Here is a 25,048-nt window from a genome sequence, read left to right on the forward strand (position 1 = left end):
ATAAAATAATTACAACTATAGTTGTTATTATAACTAAGTGTGTCTGCTCTTGGAAACAAGACTAAGGGAATAAACTAAAATATCAGTAGTGACTGTCTGTGGATCCTGGGTCTACTGGTCCCAATTGTAAGAAAATTTCCCCGCTACTTCCTGTATCTTCTACTTTCTGTTCTGGATTACTTTTACAACGGGAAAATCAACAAATAAAAAAAATTAACCAACTACCTAAAATGAACCTGGCACCAGCACTGGGAACGGGGGATAAAATAACGAACAGCCGCCATCCTAAACCCTGCGGGGCACGCGGGGTGGGGCAGCAGAGCCAGCGCAGGGGTGGGGAGCGCCGCCTGGCCGGGGAACCTCGGGGGGGGGGTGCTTTCACGTCCGACACCACCCCGTTCACCCCAGCGCTCACTGCTTCTTTCACTGTTGCCTCTGTCTGAAACGGGTCCCTGCGTCAATGGATCATTCATATCGAGAGCAATCGACGTTTCGGAGACGAGTGAAGACACGGTGGGCGTCTCCAGCCCCGTGGCGCCGGGGCTCTGCTCCCCCAGGACCAGACCTAACTGGGCACCTGCGTTGCTGCTGCCAAAACAGCATCTTCCCACCGTCTGGGCTGGCAGGACAGCATCCGCGGGGCAGCGGCCGGTCCTCCACCACCCAGCGCTGGGGTGGGAGGGACCAGACGGGGCCACCTGGAGCCGAGCCGGCAGCCCCGCCCTGCCTCTCACGCGCACGCTGCGGTGGGAGCAGCGGAGCCCTTCCTGTCCAGACTCTGACGTCAGATGGCACAGACGACTCTGGAAGCACCCAGCAGAGGGAAGGTGCAGCGAGGGCCCAGGAGAGACGCAGCAGCTCCTGGTGGGTATGAGGTGGCGTCTGGGGCATGAGGCAGGGTCACTTCGATCTCCTGAGAGGGGCAGCCTGGACTCAGAGCAGCTCCACTGCCCACCCAACACAGCCTGGGGTGGCCCGCCAGACATCCCTGAGACTAGCTCTCTCGGCCGCCAGGTGCCCTTGTGCGCCGGTGCAGAGCACGTGGGCAGATCTCAGTGCAGGGTGGACACCTGCTCCACACTCATTCCACTCCAGTTCCTCAGCGCCTGGATCCGAGCCCTGAGAGGAGCTGCTAATTATCGCAGCATCATGTTGTGGGGCCCAGTGACCAGAGCAGGAGTCAGGAACCTTCTGGAACCCAGCGTCCTGTTCCCTGCACTCCCTCGGGCAGGGCTCTGCCGTCCTGATGACCCCTGCCCACGGCAGGCCTCCCTCCCGTCTGATGCGCAAACACGACTGTGACTCGCAGAGCCGCCCTGGGGTGGGCCCCGGCCATTCTTCTGAGATCTGCCTGGCGGGGGTCCCCGGCCGCTCACACCACAGCACTGGCCACAGCCTTTCATTAAACATACACTGACGTGGCCTCACGAGTGTTTAAAATTACAGCCTCGTACGAGCCCCTGGGCGGGCGCTGCTTTGATCCCCAGGTTCAAGGCAAATGGAATGCAGAGAGGTGGAGCGATTGGCCCAGCGGCTCAGCTGGGGTTTGGCCCAAGCTCTTAGCTCCAGGATCTGCTCTGGCCTCTGGACCAGGCTGCTCCGTCTGATACTCAGGGGTACCCTCTGAAACTAGTGCTAAAGAAATGTCGGGAGGAATGCATTCTCCAGGGCCACGCATCTTGGCCAGTCACTGAGAGCCAGGCCGGCGACCTCGCAATGCCTGGAGACGCTCACCTCTCGGCGCAACACCGCTCACACCCTGCCTCCAGGTCTCATTAACGCCTCTCATTGGCCGGGGCTGCCGTAACAGAACACCATGGACCAGCAAACATTTATAGCTCACACTCTGCAGGCTGGAAGTCCGAGGTCAGGGTGCCGGCATGGGTGAGTTCTGGTGAGGACCTTCCTCCTGGTTCACAGACTGCACCTTCTTGCTGTGTTCTCGTGTGGAGAAGAGAGGAATCCCCTCTCTTGTGTCTCTGCACCAGTTCCACTCATGAGGGCACCATCCTCACGACCTAATCACCCCCAAGGCTCCCCGTCTAAGACATCACCCTGGGGATAAAGGTTTCCACGTGTGAATTTGGGGAGATGCAAACATTCGGTCCATAGCAATGCCTTCCCATCCTGCTCTGCAAAGCCCATGTCTGTTCCACCTCCTTCAGGAAGCCTTCCATGACTACCTTCCTCTAACTCACGGACACCAGTCACTACTATGTGATGAAGTGAATCTTAATCTCAGAACTGTAGCAATCACTAAGCACAATTCCCCGTCTCAAAACACAGGGGGGTTAAGACTCTAGTTTCTACAATTCTGTAATAACTTCCCTAGATTATGTCATGTCCATATGTCTCGTCCAAATATTAATCTCCTTTAGGCCACGGTCATGTCCTCGATTTTTCCTTTATCTTGCACAAGCGCTGACACAGCTCGGGGCAAACACAGGCTGGTGTATCAGCCTGAGCCGTCTGAGTTCTTCGTCCCCAGCCTGGCGCCCCCCACCCCCACCAGCCCTTCCAGCTCCGGCCGCAGCTGAGCTACTGGGGGCCTCACGCAGCCTCACCTGCTGCCCCAACGTGACACCAGCATCTCGGGGACACATGGAGAGAGGGGGCGGTGTCTGGGACCTGCCCCTCCAGCTCCCACCTCCCACCATGTCACCCCCACTTCTCTTCAACTCGCCAGCCACAGACCCAGGGTGCCTGTTAATGACAAAACAGAAGATGCCTTCTGAAATGCCCAAGGTGGTATCGGTGCCCCTTAGGGGTTGTCAGCAGGTGAGCAGGTACCCCGCCTGTCCGGGACTGCCTGGCGTTAGCACTGGACATTCCAGAAAAACTGGGAGGGCCTGTCACCCTGGGTTCGGGTGACCCATAAATGGCTGGGAGGGCTCAGCTGATCTTCACTATTTGTGTCGTGGGTGGAAAACCCCCGGGATGATCAGTGAGGAAAACCACGGATGTAAGTCCCGCTTCCCGCACCTCCTTGTGCGGACGCTCACGCCCACACGCCCACACAGGTGCGCCTGCTGTGATGGCACCTGGGACGGTCCTTCAGAGGAGGGCTGCTTTTGCTCAGGCTTAGCCGGAGCGTTCCAGGTCCTCCTAGACTCACAAGGAGCCACAGGACTGTGACACGTCACACGACAGGAACCGTGGCTGGAGCTGGGGGAGGAGGGTGGCCAGAGAAGGCCTGGTCGTCTGATGTCACACATCCGGCCTTGCACTGAAGGACACACTTCTCTTAAAGACAGCCGTGGCAGTGACTGCCTTCGAGGCACAGCCTAAGGAGCCCCGCCTGCCTGTTTCAGAAGAGGCCGCCCCTGCCAGGGGCCTCCCCGCCACCCATTTGGGCGCCTGGCTCGGCTTTGAGCTCAGCAGGGAGCATGTGGTGAAATATTTTAATATGCAGCCAATCTTCTGCTGTGAGCTTGGTAATTAGCACTTCTGGAAAATCAGTGCACTCCAGATTTTTAGCAAAATGAAAATGCAAATTAATAAGGCAAAATTTCAGACTCCTTGTAATTTCAGGAGACATTTAAGCTGCATAAGATCACTTGAGTCATGGAGATGTGACTTGGAGGAGAATTAATGGGACCTCCATCAGTGAGGGGCTTCCTTCGGGGCTGCCTCAGGGTCTCCCTCCCCTGCTGAGAACTAGCCTGCCATCGTCACTGCGGGGTGACAGCGACACAGACGGCCCCCCACGCACGATGGTCCCACTTACGACTTTTTAGTTTTATGGTGGTGGGAAAGCCACACGCATTCAGCAGAAGCTGTACTTGGGGCTCTGAAGTTTGCTCTGTGGTCCGATCCCGTCTCAGGATGCTGGGCGGGGTAGTGAGCGCAGCCCCCAGGCAGCCCCGTGATCACGAGGAGAAACCACGATGCTCTGACCTCCATCCCGGACCCAGACAGACGTGCTGCTTTCCACCATCAGTACAGCATCCAGTAAACAACACGAGACGCTCAACCCTCACTGTAGACCAGGCTTTGTGCTGGAGGGCTCTGCCCACCTGTAGGCTAACGGGAGCGTCCTGAGCACGTGTAAGGTGGGCCGGGCTAAGCTGTGCTGTGCGGTGGGGCAGGGGCAGTAAATGCATTTTGACTTAGGAGTTTTTCAGTTTACGATGGGTTTATTGGGCCGTAACCCCACTGGAAGCCAAGGAAGATCGGTGCTACAATCCACATTAAGTGTAGAGGCTGTCACCTCACACAAATTCCTGTTAGAGGTGCCCAGTCACCACCCTTTAATCCTGAAAAGGCAGTGGAAAAGTAAGGAGAGGTAACAGTTCTCAAACAGAAGTGGCGCAGGGGGAGGAGGGCGGTGAGCTGTGCGTCCAACGCCCTGAACCTCTCACTAACGCGGTGGGTGCGTCTCTGCTCAGAACCTGCAGCGATGCCCGCGTCACGGGAGTGGCAACTGAGAACCCCTGGAGGGCGACCCCTGGCCACGCTGGTGCTTCCTGAGCCCAGACACTCATAAAGGATTTCCCTCCAGCACTGGAGAGTGTCCTGTGCACATGAGGACACAACCTGAAAGAAAAAGCTGGTCACCAAGTGAGGAAGGGAAATCGTGCTCATCGGCTGATCTGGACCACAGCGAAGAGCCGTGTTTCCAAGCGCCTGCTGCGTCCGGTGCGTCATCGCCACCGCGTGGTGCGAGTGCACGCACTCCCCCGGGCTCTCCCAGTAATCACGCAAAGCAGGCATCTTAATCATCCTCGTTTTGTGGACAAGGAAACTGACTCAGAAGGTTCAAGGTCAGAAAAGTAAGAGGGTCACTTGGCTCCGAAGTCTGTGTCCTTCTGTTTTGAAATTTTCTCATCCTTTGAGCCAGAATTCTATCTTTGGCTCAGATTCAAGACACTCTCGGGTTTCTCCTTCCGCATCAGCGGCCAAGGGAGAAAGCTAACATCCACTACGCCACGCGAGGCTCCGGCAGCCCTCCCAGCACCCCGGGGGTCCTCTACCCCTTACAGGGCAGGAGACCAAGGCTCCGAGGGGTCCTTGAAATCACACGGCCCCGTGAGCGGCAGGGCCGGGCTGGATGGAAGCCCGGCAGCTGCTGACCTTGACTGTTCCCTTCACCGCAGGAGCGCGTCCCAAGGTCTGGTTGAGCGCCACCCACCCAACGCGTGTCTGGGTGTGCTCTGAGAGCCACCGGCGCTGCTGGCGCTGTTGCACACGCTATTTTCCCCAGTCGTTTCTCTCTTTCAATGTAAGCGAGTTGCACTTGTAAGGGACACTTTGTCTCAGTGGCGTACGGAACACCAGTGTTCTCAGCAGAGAAGGGGTGGTCGGCATAAATAAACAGCAACAAAACAAGACACTCTTTCTAAACCTGCCCAGGCCTCCAGGGCCGGGCCTGAGGCTTAGCGCTCTTTGCGATTTTGGGGGTTGGGGCAGGGGGGTAGTTAGGCTTATTTATTTATTTATTTTGATGGAGGTACCAGGGATGAACCCAGGGCCTCGTGCAGGCCAAGCACAGGCTCTACCACTGAGCTGTGTCCCCTCCCCCATCTCTCTGCTTAAAAGGAGACCAGTGGGCCCTGGGGGCTGTCTGGGTCCTTCTCCTGGACTAAAAGCTGACGTTTGAAAGAGAACTGAACACGGAATGACTTCCTCACTGTGTGCTTCAACCCTCCTCAACGCTTCCTCATGTAGAACCTAAACTCACGTCCAGACCATCCACCCAGTGCTCCTCACTTTGTTCTGTAAGATTAAGGGCCCCCATCTGGGGGGTGTGGAGAGAAACCGGCCTAAGGAAGTGTTTGGGTAGCATCAAAACACTGTGACGTTGCTGCTCACAGGTGGTTTCTGCGCAGCCAGGATAGGATGGTGCATCGCGAAACAAAACCCTGGGAAGTGTTCCTGGCCTCACCAGCCTTGTTTTATCCACCTGGCACAACAGGAGGGTGGCGCCACGGGGAGCACGCGATCGCAGGTCCTTAAGGCAGTGGGCTGCCTTGTATGCAGAAGGTGCGCAAAGACCACTGAATGAGCCGGGCTCATTATGGCCAGTGTCACCAGGGGGCAGAGATGAGAGCAAGTGGAGCCAGGCTTCCTTCCTGTCCTCCACACTTCCACTCACTCCAATCAGGCTGAAATGAGAATAAAGGCAGCTGCAGAGGGGAATGACCCTGGGCCTGGGTGCGAGGTCTGCGCAGAGGGTGGCGGGGGAGGAAGCCAGCCCCTCTTCTGGCGCCTTGTGGTCCCGGCTGCAGGTTGCCCGTCCCGGCTGGTGGCACCATTCCTCCCCCTCCCTTAGGCTGCGACGGCTCCACAGGGAAGACAGCTCCACCGGCCAGGAGCGGACACAGCTCACTTTTCTTCGTCGTTGGGACGGACAGGTTACTGACAGTGTGACAAGCTGTGCTGCCCACGTGCCGAGTCCTGGACGAGCCCCCCCGAGCTCCAGGACTCACCTAAACCCTGCTCACTGTCCCCACGGTTCTACTGCGTGTTTGTCATTGGTGCCGCTCCCGACGGAAGGCTGACACTGCCCTGAAGGCAGCCTCATGAGCCTTACTGACGGCTCTTCTGGGAAAGGAAACAAAACTCTGCGTGGATGTCCTCCAGATGCCCTCACACTGACCGATGGTAACCTAGGCGTCTGAGCACACACATTCTTTCAAAGGATGCTAAGGTTTCATCTGTTCACGTTGATGAAAAGCTTAGTAAAATTAACGCGGCACGTTCTAGGCCACCTGGACGACCGTCCAGCAAACAAGTCCAATCACCTAGTTACTTGCGCGGTTACGTTCACAAGCACGTGACCGCCAACAACACGACTCCAGCTGCCCTGGGCCGGCGAGACAGTGGCGTGTAAGTAGTAGATTTCTGCCAAGCAAAGCAACCATAATTTGGTGCTGTTTTGTTCCAAAGATGGTCCCTCAGCAGTCGAGTGAGGAGAAGGCCCGGGGACCTGGGTCGCAGCGCGGTGCAGGGTGAGACAGGCAAGGAGCAGAGAAGGTCGCGCCCGGAACGGCCGGCATCATAATCACACTTCAGCCGCAAGCCGGGCTCCGCGCAGCACCAGCGCTGGAAGCTGACTGCAGCTTTTCGGTTTGTTGGTTTTATAGGTTTGTAGAAGTTAACTTGTAAATTACACTTGGCTTTATCAGTTATGTAGGTCTACACCTGGTTTTGTGTTGGTCCCTGTTTAAGTACCATTTTAATAAAGTGATGTAAATCTACTTCAGTAATGTATTTATTCATATTAGTAGATCAATTTTATTCATGAACATAGATGCAAAAGTCCTAAAGACAGTATTAGTTTGAAAAAATCCAGCAAAATGTGTATGTCTTTAAGAAAGTCGGATTTGTCTAGTTGGATTTATCCTAGTAACGTGGCTGGGTCTCTGTTGATCAATAAAATATTACACAGAGAGATTAAAGAAGAAAAGCTGTGTGGGTCATCTCAACAGACACAGAAAACACACTTCAAAATTCAAAATCCATTCAAGATAATGAATAATTGAACACAAACCACAACAGCAAAAACAAAAACAAAACAAAGAGCAAAACTTCAGCACAAACTAGAAATAGAAATGACCCTCCTGGAACTGGTCCAGGGCCGTCTACCACGTAAGCTTGCAGCAGCTTCACAGTAAACGGTGGAAGCGTTTCCTTCACGATCAGACAGAAGACAAGGACTGGATTCCTACCACCACCATCCTACTCCACATAGTGCTGGTGGTCTGAGCACAGCACAGCGAGGCAGAGAGAGAGGAAGAGAAAGCAGGGTGGGAAGGAAGAAACAAATGTGTCCCCGTTTGGAGAGGCTACGATCACCTAAATCCACAGTCCAGAGAAACCACAGATGAACTATTGGAATTAAATGAGGTTAGCAAGTCTGATGGGTATGAAATAATATAAAAAGGCAACTACGATTCTATTCACCAGCAAATATAAATTCAAAAAATTTCATTTTAAAAAATGAAATAAATGCAGTAGTTCCAAAAATACTCTAATACCTAGGAATAAACATAAGTCAAATACGCACAAGAAATTTATGGGGAAAATTAAAAGACTTTAGTGAAAGACACTTTTTGAAAAAGTAAATAGGCAGCTATACCAGGTACTGGAAGGGTCAGGAGCTGAAGGTTATAAATTCTCCCACAACCGTGTATGGATGTAGCGCAGCTCCAATGTCTCTCCCCAAAGAGATCCTAAGAGAACACACACACACACACGAAGTACCAAAGATGATGGCCAGGACGCGCCTGGAGCTCAGCAGGCACTCCTGGTGCAACAGACACAGCAACCCCGACTGCTGACAGGATGCGCCACACCTACCACGAAGCTACCCTCACTCGGGACGTGTGGTTCCGTCCCATCAGCAGACAAGAGGCCAGCGGGTCAGCGCAGAGTCTGAAACCAAACCCCTGCACACACGGAAGACGACAAATGGCAGAGGCAGCCCTGAAGATCAGTGAGAAGAGGAAGTTGCTTTTCAATAAATGGCTCTGGGACAATGATCATTCCCATGGAAAAACAATTGCGAGTCTGCTCCACAGCCCACCCCAAAGTCCATTTCAGGTGGAGTAAAGACCTACGGGGGAAAGACGAAGTTACAAAGATGGGAGAAGATATTTAGGAGAATGTCTTTTTGCTCCCAGGTTAGGCAAGAATCTCTTTTAAAAAGACATAAATGCAAACCATAAATGCATAAATTTGATTTCAGTGAAATTAACATCTTTTCCTATCCAAAAATATCAAAACAAGAGGGAAAGGATAAACTATAAATCACAAGAAAATAGGGGCCATAATAAAATGGACAAACAATTAGAATTCAGAATATATAAAGAAATTGTACGTATCAACGAGAAAGGGACAAACTACCCAAAAGAAAAACAGGTAAGTCCTGAACAAGCATTTCACAGAAGACGTAACATGAATGGTAAATATGCCTATGAAAAATGCTCTGCCTTGATCAAGCATATGCAAATTAAAACCCACAGAAGCTTTGGCACGTGAGACCCAGGAAACATGAGCAAAATGTACTGAACAACACTAAAGACATTTTAAACTAACTAAAAATAGCCTGCATATCCATGGACAGGAGGCCAGATATACTCACTGGAACATATTAGTACAATGGACTACCATACAGCACTGAAAAAGGTTCAGTTACAGCTACGTGTACCAGTATTCACAATGATCATGGTGTTGAGTGCAGAAATCAAGGAACAGGAGTGTATACAAGTATATACAAGGTATGGTAACTGTTACTTAAAGTTAAAACCATAACCAATATGTGGTTTAGGGATTCATCAGTATGTGGTCAAACTTTTGAAAAAACCACAGGGAAGCATAAGGAAAATTCAGACTCTGGTGGTCTGGTGGGGGAGGGGAGAGACAAGTTCCACGCTTCATGCTGAGTGGAGGGTCTGTGAGTGACTGTTTCATTATTCTTCACACTTCACACATATTCTGTCTTTATAAAGTATTTCATTAACACACAAAAATGCGTCTGAAACAAAAAAGAGTTACATGTAGAAAACTAAAAAAAAGTTTAGGCCACGCCCTAGGGAGGGAACATCCAGAGGTCCTTCTGTTTAATCCTCTAAAAAGGTTCTGTGTGTCCCAGGAGTGAGCACACTGCCCCGGGACCAACAACCCACTCTTACGGGAGGAACACTTCATTCCGGCTGGGGCTCGGGGTCCGCTTGGGGGCTCTGGCAGCTCATTTTCAGAAGCCGCGGAGATTTCAGGTGGAAATACCACGGTGACGTCCGTGTTTCATCTCCTCGTAGCGTGTGAGGAGGGAGAAAGATAAGGGTGTCAGATTAATTACACCGGAGGCTGAATCAGGAGACAGCCAGCTTCTTGATATCGCAAAACAGTTCTTATGGGCAGCCCTGAATGCGAATACAGCGTTCACGGTCATAACAGCACTTCGCATCTGCAGGGCATTTACGAGACTTTTCAAAGACTCTTCATAGACACGAACTCATTCGGTCTGGAGATAAGTCACCCTGGATGAAGACACTGAGCCCTGATGCGCCGTTCGGTGCAGAGAAGGAAGCGGGGACGTCATCTGATCCCACCATGAGTTTGTGCTCTTGGACAAGCGCCTCTCGTTTTCTGACCCTCCACGTCCTCACTGCTGACCTGAGACATGATGAGCACAGAAGGCGGTACGTGTGAGACGCCCAGCGTGGGGGAAGCGCTGTGCCCAGCGTGTGGGGCGCCCCGAGCAAAGCATCGCTGTGTTATCAGAGATTATGTCCCAAGCCAAGCAGGCGCGCAGTGGCCACCTGCTGTCTGAAGTCCGGCTTTTGTTATTTACGGCTGCCTTTTCACTTACAGATTTGATCAGAAAAAATCACAAGAAATTAATACTGTATAAAACATCCATCAATGTGGGCAATGACTCCTCGCCCAGGGTTAGAAAGAAAAGAAAACACAAGAATTTTGTAACATCCTGGTCTTAACTTTGAATCGGCCGGGACCACGGTCAAATGCAGTGCGGTCAGCATCTGCCCGGAGGTGTCTGCTGACCTAACGGGGTACGACGCCTTTCGGAAGGGACAGTGTCACCGGGAATTTTATGTGTAACGCACCCTTTGCTATAGGCCTGGTGATTAAAAGCATAATCTCACAGTTTCTTTGTTTCTTCATAAAGTTGTAGACGGTGTCCGTGAGGCTTCGGCGTTTATTGAAGAGGCCGTGCCGTCCCCACCCTGCCTTCCAGCATCTAAACTCATGACACTGAGGTCTGACCGCACAAGAGAAGTTCCCAGGACCTTTCACACGCGGCGGTGCCCGCGCCCCGCCTGGAGCAAACACACCGGGATCCCGGGCTCAGGGCCCAGACACGCGCTTTAGGCAAGTCCAAGCGTAGCTGGGTCATGAACCGCTAGCCCAAACAATCGCCTCCCGCCACAGCCTTTGTCTTCACTGAATGCGCACCAGGCCGTTGGACCCTTGGCCAATAAAATTTTAGAGCTGTGGGAAGACAGGATTTACAGGCTCTGCCACCTCGCTGGGAGATTACAGAAACGCTGGCAAGTCTCCTTGTGACACAGGAGGGGAAAGGCAGGCCCACCGGCTGCCTGACAGGCCGGCTTTGTGGTGACACTGACTCACCGTTCAGACACGACTCAGCAGGGGTGTGGGGAGGAGGCTGGGGCCACGGGACAGAGAGATGTGCTAACAGCGCCGCGCCGTTAGGTTCCGTCAGCCTGGAGTCGACCGTTTGCTTCCCCGCCAACTGATTAACTCATGCTTTTATTCATTCTGTGCCTTTTTGACAGGAAGATTTTTGGAGTCCGCTAATCTTGGAGGGCAGTGACACAGGAAATTTGAAAGACAGAATTCACTAAGCAAGTCCAGCATGAACCTTGGCACGGGGTGGTTGGGTTCACAGGGAACAGAGCGCAGTGACTTCAGAGCACATTTCAGTGACTCAAGTTCCATCAAAGATTCACACTTCTTGGCTAACTTAAAACATACGAGCTTGCATGGCCACGGAGAAAAGTAGTTTAATTAAATAAAGATAGGTACATGCAATTATCATTTTTTTTTAATCTGGAAGTTTACTGGAACTTCACTGAGCCTGATGTCACATCGTGGGTGGTTACAACACATCTGGAGGCTGAAAAGGCTAAGATTTAAGGGAGGCAGGGCATAAGTCATGGCCTCGGATGGAGGCCAGCTGCAGCAGGTGAAAATACAGGGAAATTTTTTGACCAATGCTTGTTGGGTTTACGCTTAAATCTGAAAAGATAATTGATTTCCACGTTGGGTAAATAACATGCCTTCATTGATTAAGTCCCTCCTTCAGCCTCTGGACCCTGAGTCAGCGCTCACTAACAGCCAGCCTGTCCCTCAGGGCTGAGAAGACGTTAGCGCACAGGAGAAGGTGCCTACTTTACCCTGAAGGAGCTCATTGCCGGCTCGGACCCCCGAGTGAAGCGCAGGGATGGCGTTACTGGCGGTGGTCCCTCGCCCAGGCATGGCTGTGGGTGAGGATCTGGGAGAGTTTCCTGGGGGCAGAAGGTGTCTTTAACCAGGAAGGAAGGTTGGGGTCGGGGCAGGGGGTGGGATTATGGGTGTGTTCTGGACCGACACAGGTGCAGAGGCAACAGGGTCCGGGACGTCTGGGGAGCTGGACAGCGTTCGTTATGGCCGGCCCTCGGTCTGGGAGGGGTAGGCCAGCATCAGGGGAGCACCTCGGGGGTCAAGGAGTCTGGGCTTGACCGTAAAGGCAGTGCAGCAGGGGAGGATTTTATGCAGCAGAGAGACAAGCTCGCTCAGTTACAGAAAGGAGAACATTCTGGAACAGGCTAGATCTGGGGAGGCGGGCAGAGCCGGCAGCTGTAACAGGAATCCAGTGTGAGGTGACGGTGGAGTGTAGAGGAGAGGAGAGGATGGGTTCTAATTGTACCGAGAAAGCAGACTTCACAGGACTTGTTGATGGTCAGCTCGAGGGTGAGGTCGGCGGGAGTCATGGACGCCAGGTTTCTGCCCTGGGCAGTGGAGGAGGTGGTGGCCCCTCCAGTGAGGAGCGGGCACCGCCAGAGGAGCCTCCCTGCAGGAGGCTTGGCAGAAACAATGGCGAGCTCTGGCTGAGTCCGGGTCCACTGAGATGCTTGGGTGCAGCTCAGAACGGACCCAGGAGATCGGGGCACACCCAGGGCGGAAACGTCAAACAGAAGTGTTGGCCTGGGCGGGGCTTACCAACACGCGTGATTTACACTAATTAAACCAGGGCCAACTGCGGAAATTAAAACGTAGTTCCAGCTCTTAATGGCCTTCAAGTCATTACGGTAAAAACTATAACTGTTCAGACAAACGAAGAGGTTTCCAAATTGAAGCACAAAGAGAAAAATCAATTCACAAATTTGCTAATTGTTTTTATAAGTGGAAATAGCTGAGTTGAACTAGGTTTTAGCCGTGATATACGTAACAGAAACACGGTGTAAAATAAATAAAATGGGGTCTGTTTTTTTTAAACTGACTCATTACGCTCGCTTGGATCTCTGTTGTCTCGTGAGGAGGTACCCGCAGTCCCCAGGAGTCAGGCAAGTGAAACGAAACCTTGGGGGCTGCGGGAGGAACCACGTCGAAGGGCAGACAGAAGACGCTGGTGTCCAGAGCGGTTCTTTTCCAAAGTGAAGCAATATGGCTTTCCAGCACTTACAGCTGATTTCCAATAATCCATAAGGGCTGGTACAGTGCTGTAAAGGAGGGTCCCGGGAAGCCTGTTATGAAGAAGAGGCAGGAAGAATAACTCGCACACAGCTGACCGAGACGCTGCTCATGCTGCTGACGTGTCTCCGGACGTTCGTGGAAGCATCTCGCATCACGTGAGCCACGCATGTTGGGTCCGGCGCCCCGCCCGTCTCCGTGGACTCCGCCAGTCCGGACGGAGCCCCAGGGGGATGAGTGAGGACACACGCCAGTGAGGTCTGACTGCACCCTCCGGCATCGGAGCAAAACCACCGTGTCCTGGTGGGGGAAGGAGGGGGCCTCGTACTCTGAAATTCCTGGGGAAAGCCAGGGGGTTCCGGCCCTCCGGGCAGAACACTCAGTCCAGCCTGCTCTTTTTGACAAGTTTTAAATAATGGAAACTCACATCCTTGTTTTGAGACCCTTCACAGCATAATAAACATTTTAAGAAAAAAAAAGTCTGACTAAAAAATCCAGAAATCCTTCTATGTAGCTCAGGGTCTGAACCACTGCGTTAATTAAGCATCAGACGAGTTGTTAAACCCTCAGATTTTTAGTTTGTAACATCAAGTTTTTCTAATTTCCATGGATGTTGAACCTTGTATCCATAAATTTGACATTTAATTTTGCTTTCCCGTCTGGGAACTGCTCATCTAACAGGTAAGAGTTTGCTGAGAAGCCGGACTCCGCTCAGTGGAGCATCGGGGCGGGGGAGATGAAAACGTAAGAAAAACATTCTTAGTCCTTGAAGAGCTTCCATTTGGACGGGGAAGGGAAGTTACTCAAAAGTGAAATAGTTGAATAATAAAACGAGGGAGCTGATGAGCGGCCACAGTAAGCGGGAATGACAGTATTACAGCAGTTCAGAGGGAGAAAGCCAGGGTCACTCCACGGAGAGGAGGAGACGGGACCATTACGTTGACCTTTCCCAGCTGTGAAACCTTTCAGGAATTATGATAGAGAGGTGTTCCCTCCACCCTAATGGGAGAAGCCCACAGAACAGCCCGTAAAAGCCCATTCCGAGCGGCACAGACAGTGTGGGTCACCCCAGAGGCTCCTGGAAACACCCCCAGATGCCCAGAACCTGCTCCATCCACAGAATGGGGGCAGATGGGTTTGCCTGTGGCTGCAGATGCACCCGTGGTCTCAGCCCCCACATCCTAATGTCTAAAAAGGTTACTTTTATTTATTATTTTATTGCCTTGTTGCATTATCTAAGGAATCCATCATTGAATGCACTCTTTCTTAATGCAGAACCCTGGTCCTGAAATTCTCTAACCTAATATTCCCAAGGCAGATGTGGGCGCCCTTCTAAATTAGATTTTTTATAAAAGATAGTGCATTGCTTCCATCACAATTGCATTAGGGAAACTCTGATGAGGAAGAGAACATGGTTTACCTTCATAGACCTACGTGCACCACTAGGTCAGGCCCAGCTTTCAACCCCAAATCCACCTTTTTCTTAATTGCTTTGGCTTACAAGTAAATTCTGGAAAACCTCTCCTGCAGGTTTGCAGGAGAGCCAGGCAAAGGGCACAAGCCTGGTGCTTTGAAACCAGCGGGAATGAAGGCACCGTCACCCTAGGGACCAGTTTATTCACATTTGCACCTCCGTGAAAAACACCACACGTCACCCTTCTCTCGGCTGGGACACGTCTGTTGAGTGGAATTCTTAAACCTTGTATTTGACGATACATTTTCTTCTCAATTTTTAATAAATATAAAATGCTACTTATCCGAGAAAATTTTAGAAGTGGGTAACATGCTCATAATATGGCCAGCGCCACACAGTCACCCTTCCCCACAGGCAAAGTCACACCAAACAGCTCACTGTCAGTCCTGATCTTAGGTAACAGCTGGTGTGTTTTCCACGCTCACATACCGTCTACCTACGTCCTTTTGATGGCTGTGTAACAGCTTATCCTGTCAACGTACCATACGTCACCAAACTGCTCTCCTGTAAACACTTTGGCTTTAAAACCATCATTACAGATAACAGAATTACGAATGTCTTTGTTTACATGGCTTTTGGCTTCTCTTTGAGGAGCTTCTCTGCCGAAGTGCTGGAATGTCTTTATGACTCTCACCACGTATTTTCATGCTGTTCTGAGAATGAATTTCCCTTGTGCCCCTCCCTACATTCATACGGCAGAAGGTAGACAAAAATCTCCACCGAACCACAATTCACTAATGACACAGTTTTTGTCACTCCCTCTTTAATCCCACACGGAAGAAAGCTTTTGTTTCTGCTTTTCTGAAGCCGCCTTTGCGTTCTGAAATCCCAGTATCTGCAGAGAACCTTCTGGTCAAAGGGGAAGCCCTGGCAAGCACTTCCTACATGCCCAGGTCTCCGCCGTGGTCAGTGGTACGTCCGTTGCTCTGTCCCATCCATTCAGGTTAATGGCTGAGAACTGAGCTTATTTACTTGAGTGCAAGAGAATATTAAAGTGATTGAGTCCCACGGAGCCAGGAAGTGATAACGTACGGCGTTGACTTCGAAGGGCACCCTTGGTGGGGCTAGTAAATCACTCACCAAGCATCCCCATCCATTATTTGAGGACACATGAGGCGATTTCCATCCCGGTGAATTAATTTCTTGGCTACTGTCATGGACTTCAGGGCCCATGATCAATGTTTTTACAATGAATACCAAATTAACCCAAACTGATTAGAGGCTTTTATAAGTTATTAATGGGATGTCACTCCGGTCCAGTCCTTCCTGTGCCTACGACGTTTCATTAAATAATCTCCTCTTGCTGGAAAGATCAATCTTCCTCCCCTCGTTGGACTTGTCAACGTCGATGGAACGCTCCCTGCTGGCTTTCTTACTCAGAACTGGGCGAGCGGTAATGCCCTTGGGGCTGTGACCTGGGGGAGGCAGCTCACCTGTTTCTGCTCAGTTCCCGGGGTTGGGGGGGCGCTGCCGGAAAGGAGAGAAAGCAGCTGAGCAGCGAGAGCGCCCAGGGCTGAGGGATGCGGTTTACAGGAGGGAGAAGGAGGCAGGAGGCCCTACCGGCCTTTGCTTTTAAGGGTCTGCCCCCGCCTCCCACTGCATTGAGATGGTAACTGACACACAAGGAGTAAGTTTAAGGTGAGGAGAGTGTTGATCTGTTACACGTCTCTGCTGCAAAACGCCTGCCATCACAGCGCCGGCTAACACCTCCGTCCAGCCACTTAGTTACCATTTCATCAGTCAGACAGGAAGACAAACACTGTATGATCTTGCTGACGTGTGGAACCTAAAAAACCCGAACTCACGGAAACCGAGAGCTGGACGGTGGTCGCCAGGGCCGCAGGGTGGCCGGGGGAGGGCGGGGAGGTGCCGGTCACAGGCAGGAGCTCCCAGGCAGGGGCAGGGTAAGTTCCGGGGCCAGCGCCCAGGCGTCTTACACGGAGAGCATTCTCTCTGCCCCGGGGACGACCTGGGGCAGCGCCAGGGCAGGGGAAATGTCGCCTGATGACAGTCTTTCCAAGGAGACAGCTGCTTGAAAACCTACATGGAGCGAAAGCCTCAGAAGGCGACGGTGCATCTCCTGAGCAGCCTCCCTGCCCTGCGGGTCGCAGGGGAGGCGGCCCTCGGACACCACCCAGCCCCTCGGTGACATCCGGCATCTCCCCGCTCCGGCAAGCCCAGCCTCGCTCGCCTTCCCACACATTCAGGCCCTCATTTCATGGAATCCTTACTCTCTTCTCATTCTCCGCATCGTGGTGGAGTCGTAGCCGCCCTTCATCAGAGCTTCCTTCTCACCAGGCGTGAGCAGACTGACCTGATCCTCACAGCGGCTCCCCACAAGACACGCGCTGTTACCTCCCGTCTACAGATGAGGAAACTGAGGCTTCGAGAGGTCATCTTAATCAAGATCACGCCTTCAGGAGGTGCCAGAAGCAAGATCAGAGTGTGCCCCCTTGACTCCAGAGCTTCTGTTATAAACGGCCCTTGGTAGCCAGAACAAACTAGATACAGCTTCCTTCTTCGAAGGCTTAAGATGAGGACCCGCAGACTCTGAGACGGATGAGGTGGTTGGGATGCCAGATGGGACTCCCGGGTTCACATCTGGGCTGGCTCCCGGGTTCCCACTGTCTCGCTCGGGGTGTGGCGGCAGGTGTCCTGGCTCCACCTCCCAGCCTTTGAGCCCAGTGTTGCAAGGTGAGCGCCACCCACTGGGCCCTTCTCTCTGTACTTGTCTGTCCTGCCGAGAGCTGAGGGTCCTCCCCACGGTGCCAGGCCTTCTGCAGACGTCCACACCTGGAGCTGCACGAAGCAGACACTCTCCAGCCTCCCTCTTTACCGCCCTGCCCCTCACCCCATCTGACAGTGTTCTGGGCTTTCAAGAACAACCTCTTCATCTAGCATCTTATGCTGAATTACTGACACTTTGGTAGCGTGAATTTTTACAATGTTAATGAGCTATTTTTAAAAACCTTGTTTTCTCTAACGCGTTAACTCCAAGGCTCTGAAGTGACCCAGAGTGAGTGCAGACGCCTTCAGCTCAGATTTTTCTGAATCCTTCACCGACTCACAGAAACGTGTTAAGATGCTGTCTGGGGAGGAGGCAGCGTGAGCCAGCGCTAGTGGACGGGTGAGGTAAGACCCTCGCCTTTGTTGTTGCTGTTGACGTGTTAACAAGAAGAATAACCTCCTCTGACAAAACAGAGTGAAGCAGGTGAGAACGCAGCACCGGGACCAAAGGCGTCACACGGAGTGGATTTTCATAGCTTAGCTTCCTTAGAATGGATGCAGTCCTCCAGAGCCACGGCGGTCACGTCCCAGGCCTAAGACGTGTGACTGCCACCAGGGCAGAGGCCGGCCCAGGGCTCTGCACAGGCAGCCCTCCAGGGGCCGCAGAGAATGCAGGTGCAAAGGTCTCCTGGAGGAAAGGCTGCTGGAACCCAGGAAGGAAAGCCTGGTGGACACACAGGCCTGGGGAGCCCGCAGTGCCAGCAGGTGACCTAGGTCATCCCTGGAAGGAGGCCCAGGCTCCAGGTCCTGGCCGAGGGTCACAGCCGAGCAAGCAGGGAGCAGTCCACGAGGCCTGCCTGCTGGGCGGGCTCTGTTCCAGAGGAACCATTTCATCCAGACTGGAGGACCCAAGAGACCTGGGCAGGTACCCATCTCCCGCAGCCCCCACTGCGGACAGGATGCCACACCTAGAGAGGACGGAGAAGGGTTGGGGAACACATCTTGGGAGCACCGTTTCAGGCACGAATTTCTAGCAGAATGGCGGCGTCCCTAAGGTCAAGGTTGTCCGTCTCCTCTAACAATGCGGGGGCCAACCGGGCAGTACTCACCAGCTACGACGCGATCTGAAGGCCCAACACAGCTTACTAATTGAGGGCCATGTAGCGGCTTTGGAGAAAGTGCCTTTAAGGCCGTCCTGGTGCCTGGTGTCGCCTTCCTGTGACGACGGGGTTCCCGCCCGCGTGCATCACTGCGACCTCCCCACACAAGGAGGGGCCGCTGCGGGGCCACTGCCGGGAGAGCGCTGGGTGAACTTGGGGTGCAGCTGCGCTCTCTGCTCCCAAAGGAGACTTACTCATTTCAGTCTGACTCATTGTAATTAGAGTGGCTTTCCCTTGGGGAGCAATATTTACTTTTTAAAATAAAATGGCAAGGAGAGATTTGTTAGTGTTTGCAAGGCCTGCCTGTGGGTTTGAATTTTCCTTGCCAAGACTGTGCGCTGGGGGCGCCTCTCGGTGGGTTGCTGGCCCCGGGACTCAGGAGTCCCCAGGGGAGGACGGCCGAGAGGGCACGTGACCCCGACAACGCGCACTGCCGGGCCCCTTACGGCACGAGTCTGCTGACTCCCGCCCCCGCACACAGGGCGCTCTGTCAGCAGTCATCTGCGCTGCCTGCTGCACTCCGCACAGGGACCGCAGAACAAGAGCAGCGAAGTTAGAAAGCTTAAAACCCAAATTTCCACGAGCACCTCAGTGCGCCTGGCAGTCAGCCCAAACGTCAGCGCTGACCGCTTCACCGAACCTCCACTTCCTCGGAGCAGAAAAGAGGCGGGAACCGCACTCACGGATGGCAACGTCCTGAACAACTATGTCGGTTCTGGCCATTTGCCTCCGTCCAGTAGTTCTACGTTCAAGGCCTGAGGACCACGGGGACACACCGCTGAGGATAATCACTCTGTTCGCGCATCGCTTCTGACCTCGGCAGATCTTTCCTGAGCGCCAGGTGCTGGGCCAGGCACTCAGAACACACAGGTGACAATGCTGTTTAATGTGGCCCCAGTGTGATGACAGATACAAAGTGAACAGGGCCACTGAAAGCACGTGATGGCACTTGGTTGTAATATGGTCTTTGAGATGACTCAAAGATGCTTTTAACCATCCTTAGATGAGTATTAAAATAAAAATATGTAATTAAAAATTAAAAAAAAACCACACATGTGACAAATGCTGGATACTGACACTAAAGGCCGCCTGGCCGGGGAGAGACGTACCGACAGGAGATGCGTGTGACAGGAGCCTGTGCAGCGGGACGTGGCGCCGGGGGAGGGGACCCCGCAGTGCAGGCAGGGGTGTCAGGGCAGCGCTCTCAGAGAAGCTGACGCCCAGCTCTGTTGCTAGAGGGGTCTCGTCCGGTTTTGGACAGAGGGAACCCTGGGACTCGAACCACCCTGGAGGTCACCTGGCCCAGACCTTCCACTCGCTAGCGGGCCGGCCGATGGCAGCCTGGCAGCCGGTCCACGAACACCCAGGACTGGAGCCCCTGTCTTTAACCATCAGCTCAGAGCCCCTTTCAAGACATCAGCCTGGCCATTCAGTTTCTCAAAACATCTTAGTTTTGCCAATTTGAGTGGGAATCCATGAAGACATCGGGGGTGAACAGACAGGGCACCCTCGCTGGGGGCACTCTGCAGGCAGACACTTGGGTCGGGGGCCCGACTCCACGAGGGCCTGCGATCCACCTTCTGCATAAAAGCCTCCCAAGGAAACAGCCAGAGGTCCGAGAGCAAAACACAAGAAACCTCCATGACGCCACGCCCCGATGGTTCCCGTACGCAGTCCTTTGATGAGCTCTGACTCACGGTAAGTCTACAGTCCAAACATGCACTTACAGTCGGGGACGGCTTTAAGGCTGTCGGTACCAGAACCAAGGCACACGCGATTCCAATTCCTAGGGGAACGTCCAACAAAAGGAAAGGGGATTTTCCCTAGGCAGGTGTTCTGGTGCACTTTTCCAAAATTTAAGTCACACCAACACAGATTCTCAGTACAGCGCGATAGATTCAGTCTATAAAACGTAAACGTCATCAGCATGGACACTTGGCCACCGAACGCAACGTGCTTACCAGCTGTTGACCCTTCGGGCCCCACCCCGCGTACTGAAGCTTCGCGTCGCTGACTTCCGGGGGGTCTAGACTTTGCGGATCCCTGAGAGGAAAGAAACAAAGCAAACGGTGGGAAACAAGAATCTGCGACGCTGTGATAGTTCCCTTCAGCGGTAGCTCGCCCATTTCTCTTCCACGGTACCACTTTCAGGGGCTCGTGTTATCAGACGATCCATCTCGTTCAGCGCCCATTAGATTCCTTCAGATGGTAGTGTGTGTATATGTGCACATGATTTACACGAAGCTGAAACAGGTCCACCAGTGCCCAACCCAGATAGTAACAGATCCCATCTTTGGCTTTCCTGGAGCCAAACTAAGCATAATGCCAGGGCATTCTGACCTTCCAAAACCAGTGGTCTCAGGACAGGGTCCACCCTTTGGTTCATGATGGGAGGGAGAGCGAGAGAGACAAAGACAGAGACACTGAGGAGAGCAGGAGGGGCAGCCTGAGAGAAGGACTTCTTTGCTTTTACACATCCCTCACTTTTCATTCTTAACTTATTGATCTGCAAAATACCATGCAAAAAGCCCCATTTATGCACTTAAATAAAGATCATAATGAACGGAAGTCGTAACCAAAAAAACCACCTACCAGCTCTATAGACGTTAAACCTTTCAGTCAGTTTTGTAGCTGCCACTGTCTACACACGTGGAAAAGGCTGGTTTTCCTGTTTCTTTCGGATGGTGGGGCTCCCCAGGAGAATTACCCCCATGCTCTGAGGAGCAGGCCAGCCCGTCACCGGGCGGCACCGTTTCCGGGGCAGGAGACGTAGCCATGAATTTGCTCATTCATATGGTCTTCGGCAAAGAACGATGTTGAATTTTAGAAGTTGCTTGAAGCAAGGAGATGAGGCAAGAAGGGAAGGGAGGTGAAACAGGGAGGGGTGTGCTGACTCAGGGCTTGGGTCAGTAGAAAATTCTAAAGTCAATGCTTAATAAACCTTTAAGACCAAACAGAAGACATTTCAGAGTGAAAAGTGCTGGGGAGGTCGGGATGGCCTGCAGCGCGCCCAGGCAGCTCTAGGCGGCGTGGGGGTGGGTGTGGAGAAACCAGGGGGACCTGAAGACAGGTGGTGCGTGCCAAGGAAGGGACGGCACAGGCGACAGGCATCCGCTGGGAAGGCCGACGCCCGGCGCCCAGGCAGTTAGAAGAGGAAAGTGGGGGTCTTAACTGTCTAGGTTCCTAATGAATTTTAACAAGTCTTACCATTTCTATGTTTCTAATATTTCAAAATATTTTTACAAATACGGGTGATTTCCTCTCTAACCTTATGTAGAAAGGCCTCCTAAGGGTGACTCAAAATCCAAAAGTAATCAAATAAAACAGCGATAAATTACATAAAAACTAAAAAATTTTGCATGATCAAAAAAAAAACACAAACAAAAGATAACTGGGAAACCGGGAAAAAGTATTTTACCAAATATCACGGAGAAATGACTAATATTCTTTTACATAAAGAACTCTAGTAAGGTTATAAAAGACCAAAAAAAAAAAATAGAAATACGAGAAAAAGACTCAACCAGATAATTCACAAAAATATAGAAAAATGGTCCTCAAATGTATTAAAAAGTATGCAAATAGGTGCAAAATTAGAAAAATACAAATGGAAACTATACTGTTATCATTTCTCACCTATAAAACTGCTCCCGCCTCCAAAAAAAAAGAGAAACAAAGGAAAGCAAGACACATTGTGCCGGTGAGGCGGCGAGGAAACAGGTTTCTCACACTTTGCTGGTGAGGATGCAAACAGGCACAACCCTTGCAGAGGAAAGCTTGGTGACACCTAACAAAACACACACGTCATTAGCTCTGGCCCTAGAGCACTCCCTAGAAGGCATAACCCCCCAACATAAAAGTACATATGCAGAAGCCAACATCCATCGCAGCTTTGTAATTACAAGACGTTGTAAACAGTATGTGTTTGAATAAACTAGGGCACATACACACAATGGAACACGGTACAGCTGTGAAGAAGGACAGTGTCTATCGACCGATACGGAGTGATTTCCACGACAGGGTTATTTCAGGCAAAGCCCAGCAGAATATCTGCAGTGTGCAATCCACCCTATAAGAAAGGGATCTAAGAGAATACACGGTGTCTCCTTGTTTGTGAAAAAAAGAAATGCGGTGAGCACAAGCCAGAAACCAGAGCTGGGTTACGCGCAGGATGGGCGGGAAGGTGGGGGGACCGGGCCGGATTGCTGGGACGAGAGAGGAGAGACACTCCTCTGGGTGTATTTTGTGGTATCATGCCCTGTCTTGGGCCACAGTAGGGTTTCACGTCTCTTCACCTGCTCCAAAAATAAAACAACTAAAAACAGCCAGGATGTGGGGGAGCCCAGGATGGAAGAGAAACACTAACAACAGAACAACCCCCTTTTACAAATGAAGCACAAAACTACACTGAGGGGGCTGGGAAGCAAAGGACCCACATAAGTAACTTTGGGAAGCAGGATCCTGAGGGCATACACCTGAAGGCAAAGAAGAACTGCTGTCACCTGGTGAGTAAACGTATTTCTCACAGGGTGTGGGCAGCAACTCTGAAACTACTTAATGTAGGCACCAGAAATAAACTGCTCTGCAAACACATAAACATAATGGAGATAATGAAGACCAGACTTCTCACTGTTGGAGACAAATGTTACAAGGAAAGGGTGAAGCTAAAATAAACTGTGTGATGTTGGACTGGAAGCAGAGGTATTGGTATAAACCAATGGTGATATATGTAGCTCCGAAATACAGATAGGTGTGTGTCCACGGGTTAGCATATGCGCATGTAAGTCCTTACTCTGCTCATGGAGAGACCCAGAGCCAATGAGCCCCGGTAACAATGAGCACCCCCAGAGCCCAGATCTTGGTCTCTAAGCACCGTCTTCCAATTTAAAAAATGCAGGGCTCCCCAGAGAAGTAACTGCATCCAGGCTGGAAAAGGGAAAAGGCAGGATGAATCTGGAACACTTTATGGGCCAGAAAGTAAGGAAATACTTGAAAAAGATAGTTTTGTTAATAGAAGGCAGAAGCTAACCTAAAGGAATTTCTCATGGCCAAAGTTGGAATGATATGAGCAACAAAATAACAAATGATAATCCTGGGTTAACCCATAGACTGAAATAATATCCATGAACCTACACTGATACAAATAGATGATCAAATAAATAACTAAACGGGGGAGGAAAGTCGCTCTTTATTTTTATTTGTGTATTTTTTACTGAAGTATAGTCAGTTTACAATGTGTCAGTTCCTGGTGTGCAGCACAACGCTTCAGCCCTACGTGAACATACATACACTCCTTTCCGTGCCCTTTTTCATTATAGGCTATTGCAAGACACTGAGCACAGTTCCCCGAGCTCGGCAGCAGGCCCTTGTGGTTGCAGCTCTTTCTCACAACAGAATTCCAATTAATAAATGTAAAAGGAAAGAAGGTAGGAGTGCCAGCCCTGAATGAACACCAGTACTGAGCGTTGCAGACGAAGTCCCTGGCGGGTCCTAAAATGAGGGGGCGAAAGTTTGTAGAGAAACAGGATTCGCATGTGTCCAAGGATGTCCCCCGAGACACTGACCCACCACAAAGGGGAGAATACCGACTTCCCCGGGAGGAACCCTGCAGACAGCAAGGCAGCCGGGAGACCGGGGCGGCGTCGGCAGAAGGAAACAGAGCACCCCGAGCCTTCAGTAAGGGCGCCGAGGAAAGCAGAACATCCTACACCTGCTCTCGTCGCCCACAACGCCCACTGCAGCTCCCGGGGAACAAATGTGCAATCTGGATAATTAAATACGGTCTAACCTTTCCTTTTCCTTCGTGCTTAGTCTAGCTCCGCTTGCCCACAAGGGGCCTCGCACCCAGCACCTCAGACCAGAGTTCCTGGTGCGCAGTGGCCGTGCGGACGCCTGCACTGGGCGGGCCGCGTGCAGAAGTGCTGCACACGACACTCAGTCCCGGACGGTGGCGGCGGGCCGTGTGCACCGCCATCTGCAGCGGGCGCAGCACAGCGGCCCGGCCCGCCCCGCCCCCTCCCGCGGACCAGTCCCCGCGCAGCCGCCCCGCCCACGGCCTGTGGGGGGAGGGGCGCGCGCTCGGGACCGCCCGCTGCTCTGAGCGCTGATCAAAGAACAAAGCTTTCCTTTGCCTCTGAGCCCCGCTCGCCCCCTTGGCAGGAGGACCCCTGTGCGGACCAACTCGGGTGGGGCAGCAACAGTATTTTTGCCAAAAATGCACCCCCTACACTTCAATCATGAGAAAACTTCAAACCCAAATTGAGGTTCAAAGCAAAATACCTGACTGGTGACCTTCAAAAGTGACCTTTTAAAAGAGTTAAAAGTGGACTTCAGCGTCCTCTCTTCCAGCTTCCCCTCTTATGGTTCATCCTCTGCTTCCATCTCCTGCTGATGGCTTCACTCCCACGAGCCTAGCAGACACCCAACTTGGTTTCATGCTCAACCCGCCTCCTTCACAGAAACGCCCAGACCCCTGGAGCCCCCAGAGAAGGGCACAAGCCAGCTGCGGTCCCCAGCCTCGCTGGGCACT

General features: G+C 52.2%; 1 protein-coding gene across 4 annotated transcripts in view; it reads right to left on the minus strand.

Annotated features, from left to right (window-relative positions):
* Positions 1-25,048, minus strand: part of DPP6 (dipeptidyl peptidase like 6) — an 846,033-nt gene that overhangs the window by 124,798 nt on the left and 696,187 nt on the right. For all 4 annotated transcript variants that reach the window (XM_031455765.2, XM_031455767.2, XM_064487178.1 and 1 more), the window contains exon 7: positions 20,484-20,565. In XM_031455765.2, the coding sequence (XP_031311625.1) occupies positions 20,484-20,565 (82 nt within the window). The remainder of the gene's footprint in view (positions 1-20,483; positions 20,566-25,048) is intronic.

The sequence above is a fragment of the Camelus dromedarius genome, chromosome 7 (genome assembly GCF_036321535.1).
Source record: "Camelus dromedarius isolate mCamDro1 chromosome 7, mCamDro1.pat, whole genome shotgun sequence".
Lineage (NCBI taxonomy): Eukaryota > Metazoa > Chordata > Mammalia > Artiodactyla > Camelidae > Camelus > Camelus dromedarius.